At 38.5% G+C, this 24,130-nt stretch overlaps 1 protein-coding gene and 1 long non-coding RNA gene across 10 annotated transcripts; one reads left to right on the top strand and one right to left on the bottom strand.

Moving 5' to 3' along the window:
- Positions 1 to 4,005: 4,005 nt before the first annotated feature.
- On the bottom strand, positions 4,006 to 14,071 carry lrrc8db (leucine rich repeat containing 8 VRAC subunit Db). 9 transcript variants are annotated; one of them, XM_017480101.3, is made up of 5 exons: positions 13,813 to 14,061; positions 13,556 to 13,715; positions 13,335 to 13,462; positions 9,126 to 9,254; positions 4,006 to 7,325 (listed from the first exon to the last, which is right to left on the bottom strand). In XM_017480101.3, exon 5 carries the CDS (start codon positions 7,321 to 7,323, stop codon positions 4,798 to 4,800), a length of 2,526 nt encoding a protein of 841 aa, XP_017335590.1. In that variant the 5' UTR covers positions 7,324 to 7,325; positions 9,126 to 9,254; positions 13,335 to 13,462; positions 13,556 to 13,715; positions 13,813 to 14,061; the 3' UTR covers positions 4,006 to 4,797. The 9 variants fall into 9 exon arrangements, 8 of the variants coding, with proteins under 8 accessions (XP_017335590.1, XP_017335589.1, XP_017335588.1 ...); XM_017480100.3 differs by having other exon boundaries at positions 13,335 to 13,458; XM_017480099.3 differs by having other exon boundaries at positions 13,335 to 13,420.
- An 88-nt stretch (positions 14,072 to 14,159) lies between these two features.
- LOC128634017 (uncharacterized) lies at positions 14,160 to 16,128 on the top strand. Its single transcript, XR_008397199.1, has 2 exons — positions 14,160 to 14,308; positions 14,524 to 16,128. It is a non-coding gene; the product is annotated as an uncharacterized LOC128634017 (long non-coding RNA).
- Positions 16,129 to 24,130: the final 8,002 nt, after the last annotated feature.

The following is a 24,130-nucleotide window of genomic DNA, read 5'->3' as shown; positions in this document are numbered from 1 at the left end:
GATATACTGCAGCTTAGTAGGGACATAATATAGAAAATTGTCCCCATAATGACCATAACCATATTTCTGCCTTCCTTCTTAAAGAAACAAAATAATAAAACTTTACCAATGGTTACATTCTTGACAAAACAATTAAATCTGTTGCACAGTGGTGCAGCAAGGAGCATTGATGCTGCACAGTTCCAGGGTTCCCGGTTCAATCCTGCGCTCATGCTCATGTTACTGTCTGTGCAGTTTCTGTGCTCACCATGTGCATATGGGTTTCTCTGTGTTCTCCGGTTTCCTCCCACCTCCTAAAACATGCTGGTAGGATTTCCTACTCTAAATATGTGCGTGTGTGTGTGATGTGCTTTGGAAGAATGTCAGTGGCAATTGCACTGTTTCACACAGAGATGTCTGCCTTTTCGAACCCAGATTACTTTGTAGAAAATTGGGTTTATCATAACACTGCACTGGCCTATTTCTAGTAATAAATAAATAAATCTTAAAAGAAAGGGAAAAAAAAACATGTGAAGTATGCTTATGAAGTACCTCTTACCACCATAAATAAGTAATATCAAACTGGTAAAACATCACAGGTTGCCTGTATCTCACAAATGTGTGTGTAGTTGGTACACTGAGGAATTGCTGTGTGAAAGTGACATCAGGGTCACTGACATCAAGACTCCAGTAAGCTCCAAAACTTAATTTGCCATCCACACCGACTGTCTCTCCAGACCACACAAAATTTATTACCTTTACTGGTTCTTCCAACACTCCCATTCTGCTGAAGTACCAGTAATTTGACTGCTGTACGCAGCCTCTTCACCAGTGTGCTGCAGTTGTGAGAGACACGGGAAACCATGGAAGGATTACACACAATCAATACAGACCAAACTCCTTGCTTAGATTGTGTGCAGACTACGTCCAAATTGCTGAAGGCTGCAAATAGCAACAATTACTAAACAGACTCAGGAATTATGAGAAATGGTCCATGTCTGGGAAAATAAGGCTGACTTTGCAGCCAAGCATGCTTTCTTTGAAAGCAGGTTGATTCTCCAGGTTATTTGTAACTCTTTAGGTGCAAACATCAAGTTCTGTGCATGGTGTTTAGACATGACTGCTTAACATCCAATACTTGAATATGTGTTTAACAGTTAAGCGATTGATATTCAATCTATTATTCATTGTATCCAAGTTTCCATGGTATTATCATGATTTTTAATTACTAGTGCAGAGGCCAAAAGACTCTTACTAAAACTACAGTAAGACTGCCTGCCTGCAACATGACCATGATGGAAGGGGATGCTGAAATGATTAACAAACCCTTACCCCTTATGGTGATCTCTGGTTTAAAACATTGGTTTAATTAGCTATGAGGGGGTCTTAGTTTGATATTATATCGGAGTAACTAGACATTTTAAAACACTGCTGAAGTAAGAGAAGTTTACACAGTGTTTGAAAACAACAGCAATGCTGTCCCCTGATACACTTGTACCGAAGCCGCATGCACTGCATAGTCACTGCTACAGGGTAGGACAAAAGTTTACTTACACCTGACTTTCTCTTTAAACAGCCTGGAATATTCCAGAAATTAATTAAATAACTTGATGAAGCTTCTGATTGACCAACTCTCATACTTAGGCATTAATGGGAGCCCACCTGTGGTCGTAAAAAAAAGGCCTAACTTTAGAGACAGTGCCATTTTGCCCTTGATATCATTAGAAAATCCAAACAACTCGACCAAAACCTCAGAAAAAAAGTGGATCTCCAGAAGTCCAGGTCTTCGTCTTCTTAGGAGCACTTTCAAAACTGAAGGTACCTGAAGGACTGAACCCCAAGGCAACAACAAAGGAACTGGCAATGGAGTTGGAGGCTTCAGGTACCAAAGTATGTACATCCACCATTAATAGAGTCCTATATTGCTGTGGCCTGCAAGGCTGCCATGCAAGGCAAAAGCCCATATACTAAGACTGGTATAAAAAGCAAGACCAATGTTTGCAGGTGATTACCAATCCATGAATCCAATAGAAAATGTGTGGTCTGAACTGAAAAAGTGTCTGACAAGGAGGCCCACAAACCTGACTGAGTTACACCAGTTCTGTCAGGAGCAATGGTTAAAAATTCCAGAAAACTATTGTGAGAAGCTTGTGGAAGGCTCCCCTAAGTGTTTGATTCACATTCAAGCAATTAAAAGGCAATGTGTATGTCAGTCCCTCTAGGATTTGTAGTTGCAGAAATTAAAGCAAAATCAAGCAAACTCTTCAATATTCCAAGGAGCCTGCAATTTTTTAAGAATTACTGCAGATTTGGACCAAGATGTACCATGTGACATCATCAGCACACACATTCAGTCAAAGCCCTCTTCAATTCACATGCGTTGAACATGAGTAAAGCTAACAGGTCTCATTTATCAATAAACATCACTGCAAAAGGACGTGCAAAACAATTTAGTGCAATTGCAATTTCACCAATTCATGTAGTTTTCTGAAGAAAAAAAAGCTCTGCAAGTTGCATCGTAAATTTTGAAAAAAGCTGCAGCAAAATCAAGCATTTTTGGCTGCGACAATCACAATAAAACGCCACAAAATTCTGTATGGACTGGAATGTAAAGGCAATGGGTATGTAAAATTCTGACTATAATAATAAAAGTTTAAATAAACATAAAAAATCTAAAAGTCTGTTAGCTTTTATTTTGACCTCCAAATAATGTAGACACCAAATGACTTAACCCAGGAAATATATGGTAACATGAAATGTGTGAAGTTGTGAAAAACTGAGTTTGAGTGTAGCCTACATGTATTTTGGCTTCAACTGTGTGTCACTGCTGTGCTAAAAATGATCCACCCATCAGATAATAATTGATAAATTGGTTAAAGAAGAGCTAACAAATTGTTTGTGGGCTTTAATCAGTGACTATACCTACAAAAGTGTGCTTTTATGGGAATGGTAACTGATACCATTTAATGTTATATTTATAATCCAGTAGGACCCACTAGAAAAAGCTGGCACTGATGTGGCATAACATTAGAAACAGGCATCAAAGTAGCATTGTCTATCCTGAAACCAGTAAAGTAAGGAATAAACTACCAAAAAAGACCTGCAGTTATAGAAAAATAATTAACTTCAGGCTAATAATGGTGACATGTCCTGTTTATGATTTATTCCTCTTATACCACAGTAGTTTATTTATTAAAGAATAACATATCATGCGGTTAAATGTTTATAGCTACATTTAATGTTGTGTAACATCTGTGTTATCGCTTATGTTGTGGCAGCTATACACAGTGGATCCTCACCAGCCTGTCCTCTTTGTCTTTCTTGAAGTTAATAAGACAGAGAAAACACAACTCGTCATGCCACCAAGAAACTGGAAAACACGAAGTCTCCTGTCCCGAAGGTGGAAAATTTACCGACTGTTACAAAGCGCTGACACTCGAGACTCCTTCCTTAAATGTTAAATAAACATGTCCTTACAGAAAACTGCACAATATCAATGATCATTTGTTTTTCTTTGTTAAATAACAGCACAGTTGTAATATACATTTATTATTGTTCTTAGATTACATGGAGCATATGCAAGTCCCTGTGAATGTGCTGTTACTATAGAAACAGTAAGCCGCCACTATTGTCAAAGCTGCTCTTATGGAAAGTTAATCAACACCTTCCGAGCAATTAGATTCGAGAATTCATATTTCAGAATGTGGTATAATAGTATCATGTCAATATTTAAGCGCAAAAATGGTCACTGTGATGAATACAGTCACAGAATATTAGGGAAAATAGATTACCCAGCTGTGACCTGCACGTTTTAAAATGTGTTGCATGCCAATTTGATGCTAATTATTTCTTGTTGTGGTTAACTCATCCAGTCACGTTCTGAATGCTTTAGTTTTGGTACTTAATTGCACTTTGTTTTGTATAGTCGTAATTTTATGAGTATGGGATGTTGCATGTTGAACAATGTCAGGCTTATCTGTCAAATTCAAGTGTAATCTGTACAGTTAGTGAATTAAACAATTCTGATTGAGTAATTTTTTTTAATAAAGTACAAGCATTTGTATTCCCACTTAGAGTAACCAGTACAATGTTTAGCAGTAGTTTTTAACATAAATTCTGATTTTATACATGTCTTTTGACTAACATGTAGAAGCTGAATAGTAGAAGAATAAATATTAGAACAATAATTTCTAGGCTGAAGTGTTATGAGCAGCAAGGACCATGCATTGTGTGCACTAATGGTTCCTTATAATACGTTGCCAAACACAAAGATCTTTTCATTGTTGTTGTTGTTTTTCACCTTTTCCTGATTTCCTCCAAGAATGAATAAATACAGTAAGTATCTGCACCACAATGTGGGTTGTTCTGTGTGGAAAGTCGTTAGATAAAATGAAAAACATGGCAGCATAAACAAATGAAAGACTGCAGAAAGAGCGGTTTGAATGTGAAACATGACACTGTTGGCTTTGTATCAGGGAAAGAAAAATATTGCAAACTGGGTTATTCATAGCTTTTTAAAAACATTTCCAGTGAACACGTTTTGTTACATCAGATGCTTTCTACTGGTCTTCTTGTTTAGTTTGTAGCCAGAATAAGCTCTAGGATGCTTGGTTAATTCCAGTGGTTTAAAGCATTTCATTTAGGTGCAAGTCCTGAGCCAAACCTTCCTCACCAGTTGTCAAACTAGCAAGAGACCAGTTTGGTGCAACCATAGCAATAAAGAAAACATTGTGTATAATTCCATTCAACATGGATAGCAGATTCTGGTCAAAAGAGGACCAGTAGAGGGAAATGTAGAGATCCCTTTCTACTAATCTCCTACATTCCATTAGCATACGTAGAATTGCTTTCCTGATTAATGCTGTCTTTGACCTCTATCGGCAGAGAGTCGAATAAGTGATCCTCCACAATCAGACCACTTCGACGCAAGAGTCTGCAGTGTCCAAGCTGGGCTGGAAGGCGGTCCAGACAGTTTCCCTTTAGCTCTAGATGTACCAGCTGCACCAACTGGCCAATTTTCTCTGGCAGGGACGAGATACAATTTTGGCCCAAACACAGTGTACGCAACTTGGTGCATTTGAACAGGTGCTTTGGTACCACTTCCACCTTGTTTCCTGTGATGGCAAAGTGCTGGAGGTTCTGCAGGAATCCTACCTCTGTTGGAATCACCACAATGGAGTTGTAACTTAAATCCAAATATCTTAGCTTAGGTAAACTAAACAAAGGTGCAGGCAAGGACTCTAGTTTGTTGTGAGAAAGATAAAGGGACTCAAGGTTCTTTACTTGACCTATGGACAGTGGAATGGTGATGACCTTGTTATGCCAAAGTTTGAGGCAGGTAAACCTTTTTAAGTGTTGGAAGCTGATAACCTCCTCAATAGTGCGAATATTGTTGGATTTCAAGTCTAGCTCCTGTAGATTTGTCAAACTAAAAATGGCATGTGGTATCCTTTCCAATTCACAATTATGCAACTCCAGATCAGCAAGATTCATCATCTTTTTCAAACTATTCAATACCAAGAGCTTAGTACCATCATTGTGTACCACGAGTTTGACCAGATGGGGGGCTAAGTCTGTTATGTTTGTTGGGACCTTAGTAAGGTTGCTCTTCAGATGTAGTACTTTCAGATGCCTCAGGTCCCTGAGGGATTCTAAGCCAATCATCTTGTTGTTTTCAGAGTTCAGGTTTCCCACCAAGTAGAGCTCCCTCAAGTTCTTCAACAAGTAAACCCATTGGGGTATCTCTGCAACATCTGTAAATTTGACATGAAGGCACCGTAGGTGATCACGGAGAAAACTGAATGCAGTCTGTTCAACTTTGGAAGGGCAGTGATATAAATGCAGTTCCTGAAGGTTGGTCATCTGGGAAATCTTTGCTGTTATCCGTGCTTCAGGGATTAGCTCAAGCTTCAATATCTCGAGGTCAGTGAGGTCAAACACTGCATCAGGAACACCTGACAGCATAAACAACTGGAGCTCCAACTTGTCTTGCGCATTCCGTGTCACATGCTGCCGTAGCTTCTCAAATGTCCACTCGTGATTCAAGCTAATTTCCCGCAGTTTGTTTTCACTGACCTCTGAGAGAAAGACACCAAAGCGTTTAGAGTATAACTGGTCATATTGGTCTACCATGTGCAAGAGAAATGCAAAGTCATTCTTTACATCTGGTATGTCACTAAAGCTGCTCTCCTCTCTCACCTTCTCAAATGAGTACTCCTTCAGAGGCCGCCTGAATAACCAAAAAAGTGTGTGAATGCATACCAAGCCATAAACACAAATGATGGCAATGTAGCTAATGAGCAGCTTTTTCAACATGAATGCCATATTATGAGTACACTGGAATTTGGTGTAGCCAGTTAAATGCTTAACATCTGGTTTACAATCATGCTCAAAATGAATGTATGCAACAAATGTTGTTGTGTAACACAAGATCAAAATGAACTTGACTGTCTTAATTATAGTTTGAGCGACATAGAGTTTGTAGATCAAGTCACTGTCCTCAACATGCACACGAAACTTCCTCACTTTTTCAAAAAGGGCCTTGGCTTGCTCGCCATCTTTCTTGTCCAGTATGGTCATGCTTGGAACTTCAATTACAGGCTTTTCAGTTGAGAATTTAACACTGGATTTTCCCAGCATTGGTGTGGTTGGGCTTGGGCTCCCCTCCTCACTGCCAGTGGATAAATGCTTTGGTAACGAGAGGCCTCCAGTCATTCTTTGCTTATTCTCCTCCGAGTCTTCGCAAGCTGTCTCAGACAATGCTTTGGTGGTCCAAGGGGACTCAAAACACTTCCCCAAAATTGACACAAAATGCTCAATTTTTGAGCATGTCTTTGGATACTTGAACCAAAAGTTGCTGCTGACCATGAGGACAATTGTGTGAATGAGAGCAAGATATGGAAAGTATTTTGAATACCAGGGGAGGGCAATATGGTAGCACATCTGGTTGACAAAGACATACTGTTGAAAGTCCATGTTTGTTTTCACCCCTGTTGGCTGAGGATGGATGATTGCAGCTGGTTGAGAGAAATGCAGTTGGCGGACAACTGTGTCAGGCTGGTCTTTGCCTGCTAAAGGTGCAGCTGCTAATGTCACTCTGTTTCCTCCTGTCCCGAGGTCAGAAGCTGTTTCTGGAGGCTTCTGTGTGGTGACAGACTCTTCCCACGAATCCAGAACAGGCAAGCAAACAACCTGGTCTTTGGTTAACTGCATCGTCCCAGCAAATATTGCCACCATGAGCATTACAATGCCCAAATAATCCATGAACACATCCCACCACGGTTTCAGAATTCGATAGGTTGGCTGGATGTCGTTCAGAGAGGCAACTTCCGTGAGGGTGAACATTCCTATGGGAGAGAACATAACACCACTGATTAGCATTGTAATGATTGCTGCCTAATAGCTAACCTTCTATGCATCCATACTTGAGCTAAATATAGTTTTAGGCACACTCTTTACAGCACAATTAAATTTGAGTTTACATAACGAGTGTCCTCACCAGTTTCTTTATGATGTAGCCCATAATTAAACACTGAACAAAATGCATAACCTGACCTATTTGTAAATTTGCCTGACTTATCTGACACAAAGCAGATGATAAATAAATAGTACTATCACTATTAATTGCCAATAGTGACATATAGTGCTAGTTACATTCTGGATTATATAACTCCAATTTGCCGTCAGTTACTACTTTTTGACGATTAAAATGACTAATGCCTATATGATTTGTAATAACAAGGTTCTGATTTTCATTAAAAATTAGTCACCTCTGATATCTACTGAATTTTGCATACTTTTGGGCTCCTTTTACTATAGTTTTTGGCAACACTTCTAATTAACTCTAATTACCAAATAACACCTAAAGATAGCAACCAGCTGCAAGGTCTAATGGTAAGAAATGCAGTAAGATAAAAGCATTTATAAAGGAGACAGCAGGCTGTTAAGGCTCTGCCCAGTATCAGTTTCCACGAGAGAACTCTCCAGCTTGCAAAAGCCTAACCAACTACATAACACTTCTTGATTGTATCATCAATCTGACACTATTTAAAAAAAAACACACACACACAAATTGCTTGCTGCAGGGGTGGACTGGCCAAAAATAATGTTTTCATGTAATATCAAATTCTAAGACTTGTTTTGATGCCTGAGAGTCAGCTTTCCCACCTCCAAGTCTTAGATTAAATTTTGAGAATAACAAACAATATCAAATTGGCAAAAAAAACAAAACAAAACATTTGTTATAGAAGAAAAAGAAATATTTAACTTCAGATAGTTACTCTGTATGGACAGAGAAGAAATGCTCATTATTTAAATAACTGATCTAGGTTCATTAGCCTCTTTTTCACTGTAAGGCTAAATAATTCTGTGCATGTAGGCTGTTCAAATTTTTTTGTTCTTGTTTTTATGAAAACTTTGTCCACTGAAAGCAGTTGCTAAATTTTTACTACATACAAGTTATTATTGTTATTATTATTATTATTGTTATTACAAGTTAAACCAGGATCTAGGATTAATGATTGTTAACTCTAATAAAGAGCAAAAACATCAATATACATACAGCACTGATCAAAATAGTATTTTGATCAAAATAGTATTTTGATCAGTGTTACACGTATCCATATGCATGCAATCATAAAAATGTTTTAATGCAATGCTGAACAATCTTCCACTCAGGCCCAGATTTCTACCTAGGCTTGAAACGTACAGTAAAGGTCCCTTCCCACTTCGGAGTCTTTTGGTTCATTCCAAGAAAATGATACCTTTCAATTTTCAACTGGAATTTCCTATTAACTGAAATCTTACATTCTGGTGATCTAATCTCTTTCTAGTTATTGTTTGAATGGACTAAAAATTGTACTGTATGCAAAAGGCTATATACACGGATGCAAACATTTCCTCTTTTTAAATCATTTAGTTGAACATGTTTGGGTTTTGTGCCAACCATTTTGCATACATACTGTATGTAATAATAAATATATTTTTTTAAATGTATAGAATTTTTATTAAATAACACTTTGGTCTCTAATTCCACTTATTCCAACTTATTACTCACAATTCCAAGTTATCCTAATTGTCAGTCAGCTGAACATGGAGCAATGATATCAACTGTCATATATTTACTACATGCATGGGACACAACTTACCCAGAGTGTCTTTCCTTTTTCATTGATACTGCCTAGTCCTGATTTAAAGGCATGGCAAATGGACAAAGAATCAGTAACTGTTCACACAGAACAGCACAATCTGGAAGTTGGTAACTGTTTAATCCTTCACTGGAAAAGAGGGTTGCAATTACAATTACTTCCTGTGCTACAACCCACCCAATATAAATAGCATTATAATGATAATTATAATGAGACTTTATTGATCACATATACACTACAGCAAAGTGAAATTCTTTTCTTCGCATACCCCAGCATGTTAGGGAGTTTTGCGCGGGGTCTGGTAAATTATGCTGATAAAGAAAATTCTGTGAAACACTAAGCAGTGGAGGTCCTGCATATTTTCCACTCTCAGATCTACTGAAGTGCATGTCAATACCTGAGTCACCTACAGCAGCCACATTCTTTTCCCTCACTGCACGAACTATTCAAGACATAACTTTGTTCTTTGCTTTTCCTTTGTCAAATTTTATCCCACTTTGTACAATGTGTTAAGATGGCTTTGATGTCTAGCCAGTTGAACATAGGGCAGTTAAAGATGTCGATGGGATTTGCATGAGACTATGTCTGAATAGTACTCAAATAAGCCTCACCAGCCTTAATAAACCAGAAATAAATGCAACATGTGCTTGCAGGATGGTATAATTCAGTGGGTGTTAGAACAGGAGTAAACAGTTATCGTACAACTGTTCATTAACTAATGTGTAATTAAATGAAATTATACTGATTACTGCACAGAAAAACCAAAAAAAACCCAAAACAAACAAATAAATAATTAACAACAGCAAACCGGTACAACAAACAGAATCATGATCTACATATTATTATCCTGTCTATGGCTTGTTTACAGAGCAAGAGGAACATGATTTCTCTTCACTGGGAAACTCTGAAGGAAATTCATTGAAAAATAGAGCCTTGTGTAACTACCACCCCTCCCCCCCATGAAAAAAAACCCCAATGTGATAATTACTTAATGCCTACTTCTTTAACTTCTGCAAAACTCATCTCTGTTGGCAGACTACTGTTAAAAGGAAAACTTCTGAAGTTTCTGTAATAAAATATGTCATCTACTAGTAAAATACTTGAAAGAAATAAAGCTCACAACAACTAGTCAGACAGTACGTAATAGTAACACATGCTTTCTGTTGCATTGTGACAATACAGTTTTTAGAGCCCTGACTTAATTTTCGCATTGTTTACACAATACTTTGGCTCATTACCAGTCTCATCTGCTGTTGCTAGGCTCGTTTAATGACCCAAAAATCCAAGAAGACCTGTTAAAAATACATGTTATTGTCAAAACATGGTTCAAATGTTTTATCATACAGTATTAAGAGCAAATAACTGCTTAGATTCATTACAGTGCTATTATGTTAGCATGGGTCCCAAAAGAAGCCATGTCACACCCCTCATCATCTCCCTCCACTGGCTACCTGTAGCTGCCCATATCAAATTCAAGGCCTTGATGATCACGTACAAGACCTTGTCTGGATCAGCACCCCCCCTACCTCAACACTCTCCTGAAGGCTTACATTCCCTCACACAATCTGCGATCGATTAGCAACCGACGCTTAGTAGTGCTTACTCAGCGTGGCCTAAGGTCCCTTTCCAGAACCTTCACACTAACTGTTCCTCAGTGGTGGAATGAACTTCCGACCTCAATCCGGACAGCAGAATCTGTCACTATCTTCAAAAAACAGCTAAAGAACCACCTCTTCCGTGAGCACTTAACTCACCCCTAAAACGCCAGCCCCACAGTATCCTAAAAAAAAAAACCCCAAAAAACAACAACTTTACTCTGGCTCTTACACCTCTACTCTGCGCACTTTGCTTTTCTAGAACTAAATTAAAGATCTTGTATGGTAGCACTATTTGTATTGTTCTCCGCTTGATATATTGCTTTGCTTTTATTTCCTCATTTGTAAGTATGTTTGGATAAAGGTGTCTGCTAAATGAATAAATGAAAATAAATGACTGTTATTCTATTATATGCTGTTATACAGATACCTAGTGCAGATACGATGATGGGTCCTAACCAGGATGATCAGGATGAGTGGAATTGCTTGTGGCTGTACATAAAGTGCTTTATTACTTTATTGACTGATTAAATGTCTCATGCATGCTAAAGGAGTATTACATCTTAAAAAAAAAAATCTGTATGTGTATTGACACCATTCCTTATACAGTAGACACTTTTATTCAAAGTAACACAGAAGTGAGGCAAAAATCTATTAAACAGCCCAAAAATGGCTCTCTAGAAGTAGTGGAATTTGAACCCAAAAAGTATGTTTTTGGATTCAAAAACATGCTCAGCCTCTAGCTGGTCTGGTATAATGTAAAACACGCAACTGTTTTCATTTAACTTGTTCACTTTTAGAACAGTGCCTTATAAATAATTGTCCTCAGATGACCAGACTTTACAACATTAGAAACAGACCAACAGGAATGCAAGATAAGATCTCTTGGCATGTTATTTCTTGCTCAGACCTGCTAGCATCTAATAAAAAAAAATTTAAAAACCCAGTTTGTATAGGAGCAATGCTCTCAAAATTAGTTCCTGGCCTCTAACTAATACATTTTGAAATGATTCATTTGGCAGATAATTTGGTCCAAAACGTAGAAATGAGATAGGATGGAAAGGGGGCTCTTCTGAGTACTGTGGTTTACTCTCCCAACCTTTATATCACTGAGTAAAGTAACCCCTGAGCTACCACTGAGCCAACTTATATTAATAACCATATTAACCACTGTCTTTACATCTGGCTTGACGACCACACAATAAGCATTTATTATAATTGTCAATCATTATTTCTCATACCCTACCATAATCCATGCTCATAATGCAATCATACTTCAATTATGAGCAATATGCACCTCAGATGCTGCTGATCAGAGACAACTCAGAGACGGATACATTTATGTTACTTTCATGCCAAAGTCATGCGGTCCTATCTATAACCATGTCATGTGCCAAACTCTCAGTGAGTTGCAAAAATAATCACAGTATGACATTCTCTATCATGCAGTATGGCTTGATCCTTCTGACTCGATATGCCCCACTGAAAAATATATCTCAATGTAGCAGTTGGGAAGTTTTACTCACGTGAGAGTTACAAATATTTACACAAACTATCTGAGTGTGTGTGGATTTTCTCAATGCAATAACTTCCAAGGGTTCGAAGCCACAGTTTACAATATTGTTACAGATATTTTAGTAATCCGTGCCACGGTTCTTTCTTTTTTCTTCATTTTTACTACTTTTATAGAGCTTTCAAACAGTGAACAGAACTATGGGATCACCTTCTCTGAGAAGCCTATGTCACAGCATCTCTACATCTACAGAGATCAAGGCTGCAACTGACAATCAGTAAATTAAGCTAATCTTACCAGTTCAGGAGGGCAGTGCCTACAGAAACAAGTGAAGATCAACACAGGAAACCTCATCATCTGTGGCAGCATTAAGTAATAGCTTTAACCGCTTCATGGTGTTAGCCACTCCGATGGTGTAACCACATGCGAGTGTGCAGACATGGAGCCTTGTTTAACTCCTAGGTTTGCTCTCTCTCTTAACTAGGTCAATGTCTGCGCCAGATACACTGATTTGCTTAGTCTTTCCTAGCCGTTATAGTGACACAAACGGTAACCAATCACAGCTGTTCATGCACACGCAAGCCAATTAAATTGTTGTGGGGAACATATTAAGAGGGCCAATAAAGAGCTCTAAGACTCAGAGGAAGTGTTAGGAGAGTTTTCAGAACAATCTACCAGTGTGTACATGTCAACATGTTTTTTGTTAACATAATGATTGGGATGACCAAAAAAACAACAACCTGAAATTCTGCATGGCAATTCTGCTTCCTATTAAAAAACATCCTAAATGATAATTACAACAGGCAACTGCAACATGTGAATAAATCCAGTCATTCAAGCTGAGTATGTCCCTAAAATAACGGTTAACTGTCTAATGCCACCCCAGGTAGTGATAGTTATTAAGGTGTGTCTAAATCATAATCTAAATACTATACACATCTAATATAACATTGTAATATAACATACGTTATTTGTGCCTTTATACAGTATCACTGATTATCATATCAAACAGTGTCTATCTGAAAACACTTTTAAGTGTGGGTGCATAATATACATATACATTTTATTAAATGTGCATTATTTGTGTTGTGTGAGGAATACCTAAAATTCCGATTTGAACAGTTCAGTGTAATGAACCACAGGCTACACAGCCTGCATGAGGATCTCTGACTCCATTATAACAAGTGCTGGAAGACAAGCAGGTGTTCAGTCTCAGGTTTCATACCTACCTCACAGAGCAGAATTCACAGAATTTCACAGGGAGGAAATAATAATACATTCATCAAAAACTGGTTGATGATATAACAGAATAGCATACTTACTGCATCCTAGAGAGTAGACTTCTTATGACCCACCACCATCCACTATCTCATTTCCATCTTGGTGTAGTGATAATACTGCGCAACGCCTCGCACAGTGCTGTCCTTTCGTGTCATCATTATTAGTCAAACACGACTGGAAAATAGCTGGATGTTTTCCTCCCTAATAATAAAAAAAGACAACAGAACCATTTACATGATGTACATGAACACCTCGATCCGTCCTCTGTCTTCTCCTACATGCAGTAGTCAGTACTAACCAGTCTGCACCAGTTTGCTGCCGCCTCTGCTTCTCCTTCCTCCAGCCCCGCGTTGTCCAAACGTGAAAGGGAAAAAAACAACAAAACGCGCCTCAGTCCAGTACGGTCCTTTTTAACAAGCTAAAATAGTCCCGCGAGTACGAACATGTTGAGGGAAAAAAGCGCAACGTGTAATAATAGTATTTTAGAAATAAAACAATTTGTGGTTAGAATCAGGAAGTCTGTCATGGGAGGTGCTTAAGTTTACAAAATCCGGGATGCGGTACAAACGGCGCCTTATTGGACATCGAGTGCGCTACGTGCGCTTCGGAATCTTTTATGTCATGGACTACAGAGTGCGCTTATGTAGGGAGTATTGAGTTATTCGGAATTCAGCCCCGGCACTTATAAACGTGTCAAAAGCGATATTCCATATTTTTTATTTAAAATAATAATTATCGACTTTTTTATATTCAGTGTTACGCTAAATAACGGGATTCGGCACCCTAAATGTGAGGTACGTTTGATACAATGTTACTAATTAATTAATTAGTTAATTAATAATATTGTAGTAAACACGTTTTGGTGACCTAGTTAACTGTTTTACAAAAGTGACGTCGATTTATCGAGATAACTAAATCGGATTTATTTATTGTTGAGGCTGTATTACAGTAGAAACCCTACTTTTAAGTATATACCATCCATCCATTTTCTATACCACTTATCCTTCAGGGTCGCGGGGAACCTGGAGCCTATCCCAGGGAGCATGGGGTACAAGGTGGGGTACAAGGCAGGGTACACCCTGGACAGGGTGCCAATCCATCGCAATGCACAATCACATACACATTCACACACCCATTCATACATTACGGACACTTTTGACATGCCAATCAGACTACCATGTATGTCTTTGGACTGGGGGAGGAAACCGGAGTACCCGGAGGAAACCCCCGCAGTACAGGGAGAACATGCAAACTCCGTACACACAGGGCAGCGATGGGAATCGAACCCCCAACCCTGGCGGTGTGAGGCGTAACCACTAAACGTTGATAACAGGTGACCTGTCCATAGCAGGTGCCTTTCCCGTGTTATTACCATGACAGTGAATACAGGAGCATTGTCTGAAACACTGAAACCTCTGATTAAAAAATTATAATAATTAAGAAAGAAAAGAAGAAAGCAAAGACTACTAAGTAGTTCATAATAAGTAGTTGATTTATTTTCAAAACATGTTAAGCTTGAATATCAATAACATGCTTTTATATGGCTATCATTTAGCTTTTATCATAATAGAAAATAATAGATTATAAATTACTTCATATAGTTAAGTCTTTGATCATGGTTCATGGTTTGATCAAACTACTAAGTATTTGCAAAACAGTCGAACCAAGCACTATCATTTCTGTTAGGAATGAAGACAAAGTTTAAAATGAAGAACAAAGAAGTGCTTGGGTGGGACAAACAATATGGTGATCAGTGATTCATTACTGGGAAATAGTGATGATGGGACCAGCAGTGGTCAGTTATTGGTCACTGGAATACAATGCTGATCAGTGGTTTGTCATTGAGACTAATGGTGTTCAGTGAGTTCAAACCCAAGCACTGCCAAGCTGCCACTGTTGGGCCCTTGAGCAAGGCCCTTAACCCTCAACTGCTCAGATGTTTAAATGAGATAAATATAGTCGCTCAGGATATGGGTGTCTGCCAAATGCCATAAATGTAAATTAATGGTCACTGGAAACAATGGTCATCAGTGGTTTGTCATTGAAACCAGTGGTGGTCAGTGATTGCTCATTGAGACCAGTCATGATCAGTGATTGGTCATAGAGACTAGTGGTGATCAGTGATTTGGTTGTTGGGAAACAATTATGAACAGTGATTTGATATTGGGAATACAGGCTTGTACAAGTGCAAGTCAGTCAGGCTTTACACACTGGGGTACAATTTGCTAATGTCTGCTTAAAAAGGGACTAGAATTGTCAAAAGGCTCTATTTTGAAATAAAGTCACTAAAGGATCTAAAGTCACCAACTCTAATGACAAAGTCATTAAGTTGGCTAAACAGTGCAGTCCTGTAGTTGAACACAACACCACAGAATAAAAATTATAAATGATAATGTTTTTATAAAAAATTATAATGTTTATATTAAAGTTAATAGAATAAAAATACTTGGTAAGTCTGGTAAAGTTTACTAACATTAACCACTAGCTAACCTAGCTATCATGACTTAACAAACTGTGTGTTCAACTATAGCTTGTAACATGGAATTTCCAACCTCTGACTATGGAAAACTAAAGAAAACATCCCCTCAATTTGGAATTCTTACTTGGAAAGTGGGGAATGTGTCCTTAACCCAGATTTTAGCATATGACATATCAACATGGCTGTTCACATAAGTAATGGTAAATGAAAAAGCACTTCACTACTTTAAATGAGTTTATAGTAATATTTACTGATAATAATATGTACTGATCAATCAACATAGGCACATTAGGCGGTTAAATCTATAATATTTACCATACAGTTCACTGTATTGTGAAACTAAATAGATCATAAACTCATGAACAGTAATGTTAACCAGGGAGCTTGTTGTTAACAAAACACGCAAGCACATGTTTGCCCTCACTCTCCCTAGCTGGTAGCGGTTGTGTGATACAGATGAGTTAGTAAATGGGTGACCAAACTGAGGAGAAAATGGGAAAAACCCAAAACAAAGGTTTCCCAACAAGGGAAAGTTGCTTAGTGAAAATAAATTGCTATGTATGTAAATAGTATAAATAGTATGTGATACAAAATATTTGTACTAATTTTGAATAACATTATAAAATCTTAAAATCAGTATTTTGGTGTATGTTCTCTTGCTTAATTATGCCATACCATATGTTTATTATGACCAAGCAGGGCTTTGATCATTGAAGGGCTTTGTCCAGCCAAGTACTTCACATTGTTGGTCTGCATGGCTTCAGCTGGATACTACAGAATAATTAGCTGTAAACAAAACTGTTTACAGTTGACATGTACACATGCAGCATCATGATATTACCGTACTATATACTAATTGTAAAAACAGTTCACATGTCTATTCCAAATTTAATTTGACCATTTAATACTTTCTTAGCAGGTTATGCCCTCCATAATGAGAACTCTGTAGGGGCATAAAGCAGGGGACACCCTGGACAGGATTTCAGGGTGCCAGGGTGCCAGCCCATCACAGGGCACAGTCGCACACACATTCACGTACTACAGACAATTTGGAAATCCCAATCAGCCTATAACACTTCTTTGGACTGTGTCTAATATGTAGTTTATATTACCCACATAAAACTGATTGTCTTTCTGTCACCAGAAGTCACATAATTAGGTGAACAAGTTTGGGTTAGTGTCATATGACCTCAATATAAATACACCTGTTCTGGGAATTCCAGAGTTTTTTGGAGACACACCATCATGGAAGACAAGGAGCTATCAAAACAAGAATGTTCTGGAAAACTATTAATCAGTATTTAGCTATAAACAATAGTCCAACTTTAAAAACCCAACAGAGCACCATTAAATTAAAAATGTAAAGAATATGACACAACCATAACTATGTGCATAGGATGCCATCTACCAAAAGTAACCAGGTAAGGAAGGTATTAGACAGAGACCAGGTTTATAGGTGAATTAAAATTCACATTTGCAACTGCCATCTCACAATTCAAGGGTCCCAGGTTTGATCCTGATCTGGGGTTACTGTCTGTGTGGAATTTCTGTGCATGTTCTCCCCATGCCCATGTGGGTTTCTTCCCACCTCCTGAAAATATGCCATCTACATGCCAAATGATTGATTGGTTATGCTAAAATGATCCTAGGTGTGAATGAGTGTATGAATTACAATTGTGACGGTGAGGAAATGTTCCCACCGGTTAATCGATGTGTGACAACACCGGTAATACCGGTATCACCCCATAGTGCTGAATTGAGCAGTTAATTGTAGCATCCATTTTTATTACTATAAAAAGCAAAACAACATTTACGGCGGTGCCATGATGGGCAAGTGATGTAATCGGTGTGCGACCGAACACTGTGTAACACCGGTAATACAAACTATCACAGCAAGCCTAGTTTGAATATGTGTGTGTGTGTGTGTGTGTGTGTATGCGCGCGCGCATGTGTGTGTGTGTGTGCGCGCGCATGGTACCCTGCGATAGGTGTCCGATAAATGGTGTATTTTCTCCTCACGTGCAGTTTTCCCTCGATGGGCTATGGATTCACCATGACCCTGAAAAAGTGATTACTGGGACTTCTAAGTTGAGCAAAGAAAAGCATTCACCCTATTGTCAGGAGATTGTGAGTTTGAATCCTGATGATGCCACAGAGCCACGTGGATGGGAGGGATATCATACTCTTTCTTTCCTGTCAATCACAGCAAAAATACAGCAAAATAGCCAACTGTAGGTGTCTATGAGCTTATGTACTACGTACATGAAAGAGGAAGAGGGCAGATAACACTTTTAGAAGCGCTAGAGTAGTCTTTCAGTAACTCAGATTGGAATGTTCCTCTGCTAATTTTAAATGTTGTTACATGACCTTCGCATTATATTATGTCTTACATAACCTAAGTGACACTAAAAGGATGTGAGTTTAAATCCCAGGTAGTTTTATGAAACAATGTCCTTAGACAACAAAAAGGCAAAGATCGATGCAGGTTCTGTGAATTTGCACCCTAACCCTGACAAATATCTGCCCCTTCCCCTTCTAAACCACTGTACCAGAGGACAAGCAATATACTGAAATATGGTAGGCTCTTATATTTAATGATGCGGTAACACTGGCCTTTCATCAACACTAATGCTTATAAGTGGCTTTGAATAAAAAATGTGTGCAAAATGAAGAAACGTAATGTTAATGTGATCCTGCAGCATTTCATTTTTTTTTTTTGTAGTGGACATATTAGAGTTTAGAGCTAGCTAGCTTTTGTGCAGTTTGGGTTAACAGTTGCCTGGGAACTCACAAAGAATGAAGGACAAAAGGACAAGGATCTTAAGCTCATTGTCTAAGGGTTTGAGTAAAACACATACTGACAATGTGAATCACACATTCCAGCTCTAAATCTGCTGTGCTGGCAAACTCCAAGCGCACGCGGAGACATCTCGGCTTATACTGATAGAAAAGGCAGGTTTGAGCCAGTTCTAACTAGATGAAATACAAATGGTCTACCGGTGGTTTGAGCCTGTTGGGGAAATGGGATCTTTGTGTATGTGCGTGTGTGCGAGTCTGTTTTCAAAGGCAACACAAAGGATATTTGGCAATAGCAAAATTAACATCAGGTTATCTGTGAGGTGTCATTTTCATTGACTCTAGCTCATTTTTTTGTCTATTGTATCTTAAGAGCTCTGCTGTCTTTTATGAGAGCTTGAATTTTCCTACAGCTCAACTGAATACAGATCCATTATTCAAGATGAATCATTTCTACCACTGATGTACATTCACAGTTGTTTGAGTTAATAAATGTGGCCATGATAACCAAGTATTCCATGGCCATGATACAGTTCATGCAAGATAAGTGTTGATAAAGTTGGACATTTCATAAATGATATTCTTTACTCAGATATGAAAACACTGATAACTAGGAGCTGTAGGCAAAGAAAAAGTGACAACTATAATAAACATGACTTGGGTTAACAGTGCATGAATAGAACTGATAGGCTTATCCCTGTGTATGTGTGTTTTTAGTGCAGCGTAACTGTTGTTCCCCCACATGTTTTTACAATCACATAAGCCCAGAGCTGAAGTGTTTCTCCGTCCATCTCAAGGTTAAACACTTCTGCATCAGACCAAATTAAATCCTCAGGTTCATTGGCCATGCTTGAAGAGAATGGCAGTGTTTCAGCTCTAAGTGCTGAATCCTTGACTTGTACACCGACTGAAGTCCTTTGCTTCAACTACACTCAGCCATAGACAATCCTAGTTTGCATGCAAAGACATGAAGTCTCTAACAGAAGAATCAGGCTGTAGTCTTTCATTAGTAAAGTCCTCTTTCCAAAAAAGGTAAGATGGCACAGGAGGTATGCATTGGCAGCATGATCTGCACTGCACCAGCATGTAATATTTTGGCATTACACTACCAGGAACAAGGGAACTATACAAGCACTTTTTTGTTCCCTAAGGCACAAAAACAAAAACAAATGTAGCCTTGCAGTAACAATGGTGGCCCTTACAATCCAATTATGTACCTTTAATTTAATAGATTATAAAATTATTTTCACTTTCCCACATAAATTGATGCTTGGGAAAGGGGAAAAGGCTATGAAAAAGTATGTAATAAACATTATCTAGATTTCCCCATGTCACAATTATTGGCACTTTGTGCACCTTCTCTTTGCCAAGATAATAGCTGTGGTGTTGTTTTTGTTTTCCCATTTAAACCCTGATGATGTGAGACAAGTGATCTGAAAACAAAATCAAAGACCATTCTGCTTATAAAATTTAAGAAAATGTATCCTCTCCACATTTGACATTATATTAATATTATAGAAATTAGGTCCAGTTTCATTTCAACCTGGATGCAAACAAGTTTACAGCTGTTAAAAATAAACCTCAGCTTTGTTTTTTTGTTTAACAAAGACTGAGCATTTTTTTCAAGATGCAGATTATAAAATTTTGAAATGTCGCCCTTTCTGGTAGGAAAATGTTATTGCAAGCTACCTCTTGAATATTTCATAACATTGTAAAGTTTTCTTCAGCAGAGATTTATCTGACAGCTTTGAAAAGCAAGTAATACACATATAATGGGAACTTAGGTTTGTGTCCCACACTGCATTCTGCACACTACATAAGATGCCTAAATAGTATACACACACACACACACACACACACACACACACACACACACACACTACAGTATTGGTGTACTTACATATTACTTATGTAAGTTCGGTTGGGGGTTTGATTCCTGCTTCCGCCCTGTGTGTGTGCAGAGTGTGCATGTTCTCTCCATGCTCGGGGGGTTTCCTCCCCCAGTCCAAAAACGTGTTGTAGGCTAACTGTCATCTCTAAATTGTCTGTAGTGTGTGAATGGGTGTATGATTGTGCCCTGTGATGGGTTGGCACCCTCCAGACTACCCATGACCCTGCTTATTGTAAGCGGTACAGAAAATGGATAGATGTATAGTATGGTAATATGTGCTTTGGTTTGCAGCTCAGCAGAGAAGATATAATTATATTTGGCAATATTATCAATAGGGCTTGGTATTGCGACCAATTTGGCGATCCGATTCTTATTCATATGGTTTTGATTCGATTCAATATCGATTAGTTATCAATATTTCATTTAAAATGTTAGTTTTGTAGACATGGAATCCATGTTTTAATATAAATGCTGGTAACTGAAACCCTCCTACTAAGCTATATTTCTGAAATACACATTAACAATAGGACCCACACAATTATGTTTAATTACTTTTTACTTTTACTTTGAGTAACAAACATTGTAACAAGAAATCATAAATATGTGCAGACAATGCACATAAGGTAAGCACAAACTGCACAATTCACACTACTGTAAAAAAAAAAAAAGAAAACATTTTAAATGCGCAACAGTGAAATTCATTAACAACTTGAAACATGTTGAAATAAAACCGGTTTCAAAATTCAAAACATGACAGATGGCGACATCTTCAGGACGAGAGGGGAACTACAGATGATATTCATATCCTCTCAAGTAAAGCACACGCATTAAGAATCGATTCGGGGATTTCCCAAATAGATATCGTTTCATTAAATTGAACATCGATTAAAATCGGAGAATCGATATATTTACCCATCCCTAATTATCAAGGTCTTCCAAGTGTTACAGAAGTGTTGAGAGAATAAAAACTTGTACACATCAAATGTGCCGGTCCTAGTTGCTGAGTGAGCATGCTAGCTAAAACACCTTGTTGAATGAAAAAGCCTTCCTTCTGTTATGATCCGTCACCGTACTGTTCGTGCAGGTCTGCGTAACAAAAACAGTTTAAAGGAACATTCTTCTCTTTTATGATGCCTGTGGCTGTTTTGGAAATCTGGGGTGGGCTGTACTACTTTCATGCACTATGATATGGGACATATCCGAACTGGCACATAACAGTTTCCAGTTAAACCCGATATCTGTGGCTAAAATACTGGGAGTTCCTACTACTGGAAAATCAGGGTGACTTACAGCAGCTCAGGAACACCATGTTTTAGAGTATTTTCCCTCATGACTCAATGGTTTTCCTTTTTCCCCCATTTTTAACCAAACAATACTATGTGCGGTAGCTTTAAGGAACTATGAAGGAAAATGATACCATTTGGGACAATAAAACAAAACAAAACAGGAAACCAGTGCCTAGTTCATGTAATCACAACTGAATCTTTTATTGTATTATACTGCCATGTTGGTGCCTTTTATTGTGTTATGCGGTCATCTTGATGCCTAATCACATTGAATGCATTCAAGCACAAACTCTCATTTAGCTTCTTACCACTGTGGCTTCTTTTGGTGCTTAATCAAATCAACAGTCTCCCCATCATTTATATACAAACAAAACATTACTGATTGCAGTACATTAAGCATATAATGAAAATACCTAACTGAATTACTTAAGCCAGTGATTTATATGTGGCAAATAAAATACTCTCCCATTCTTTCCTGACGGACACAACACCACAGAAAATGCTGACCTGACAAACCACAACACTGTCCATTACAATCATTCATGCTTAACTGCAGCTGTACAGAAATCTGAAATATTTCTCCAAGCACAAAAATAACTTCAGCATCTGATACTGTCAGTCTTCAGCTTCTAAAATCAGGGCAACACATCATGTGACATTGCTAATGCCTACACTCTCCAACCCTCAGCGAAATGGTTATTTGAGTGGCATCGCAGGCGAGATCGAGAAACATGTCAGACATGAAATGGGCTAAGGCACGTATCGCCTGTTTCACCAGTACAGAGCTGTGTGTAACTAATGGATGCAACATCACTGAAATTTATCAACTGGCAACATCATTTGTCAATTAGTAATCACTACAAACGAGTGGGTGAATATTTGTATGATTTATATGGAATTATCATACTAACCAGAAAATGAACTGATTAGATTCTGGGACGCTATCCTCATTAACACATCTTTTGTACATACAGTGAGGAAAAAAAGTATTTGATCCCCTGCTGATTTTGTACGTTTGCCCACTGACAAAGAAATGATCAGTCTATAATTTTAATGGTAGATTTATTTGAACAGTGAGAGACAGAATAACAACAAGAAAATCCAGAAAAACGCATGTCAAAAATGTTATAAATTGATTTGCATTTTAATGCGGGAAATAAGTATTTGACCCCCTCTCAATCAGAAAGATTTCGAGTAACGAGCTGAGATTAGGAGCACACTCTTAAAGGGAGTGCTCCTAATCTCAGCTTGTTACCTGTATAAAAGACACCTGTCCACAGAAGCAATCAATCAATCAGATTCCAAACTCTCCACCATGGCCAAGACCAAAGTGCTCTCCAAGGATGTCAGGGACAAGATTGTAGACCTACACAAGTCTGGAATGGGCTACAAGACCATTGCCAAGCAGCTTGGTGAGAAGGTGACAACAGTTGGTGCGATTATTCGCAAATGGAAGAAACACAAAAGAACTGTCAATCTCCCTCGGCCTGGGGCTCCATGCAAGATCTCACCTCGTGGAGTTGCAATGATCATGAGAACAGTGAGGAATCAGTCCAGAACTACACGGGAGGATCTTGTCAATGATCTCAAGGCAGCTGGGACCATAGTCACCAAGAAAACAATTGGTAACACACTACGCCGTGAAGGACTGAAATCCTGCAGTGCCCGCAAGGTCCCCCTGCTCAAGAAAGCACATATATATGCCCGTCTGAAGTTTGCCAATGAACATCTGAATGATTCAGAGGACAACTGGGTGAAAGTGTTGTGGTCAGATGAGACCAAAATGGAGCTCTTTGGCATCAACTCAACTCGCCGTGTTTGGAGGAGGAGGAATGCTGCCTATGACCCCAAGAACACCATCCCCACCGTCAAACGTGGAGGTGGAAACATTATGCTTTGGGGGTGTTTTTCTGCTAAGGGGACAGGACAACTTCACCGCATCAAAGGGACGATGGACGGGGCCATGTACCATCAAATCTTGGGTGAGAACCTCCTTACCTCAGCCAGGGCATTGAAAGTGGGTCATGGATGAGTATTCCAGCATGACAATGACCCAAAACACACGGCCAAGGCAACAAAGGCGTGGCTCAAGAAGAAGCACATTAGGGTCCTGGAGTGGCCTAGCCAGTCTCCAGACCTTAATCCCATAGAAAATCTGTGGAGG

The sequence above is a fragment of the Ictalurus punctatus genome, chromosome 11, assembly GCF_001660625.3.
Source record: "Ictalurus punctatus breed USDA103 chromosome 11, Coco_2.0, whole genome shotgun sequence".
NCBI classification, from domain to species: domain Eukaryota; kingdom Metazoa; phylum Chordata; class Actinopteri; order Siluriformes; family Ictaluridae; genus Ictalurus; species Ictalurus punctatus.
This window is presented reverse-complemented; position numbering and strand designations above follow the sequence as displayed.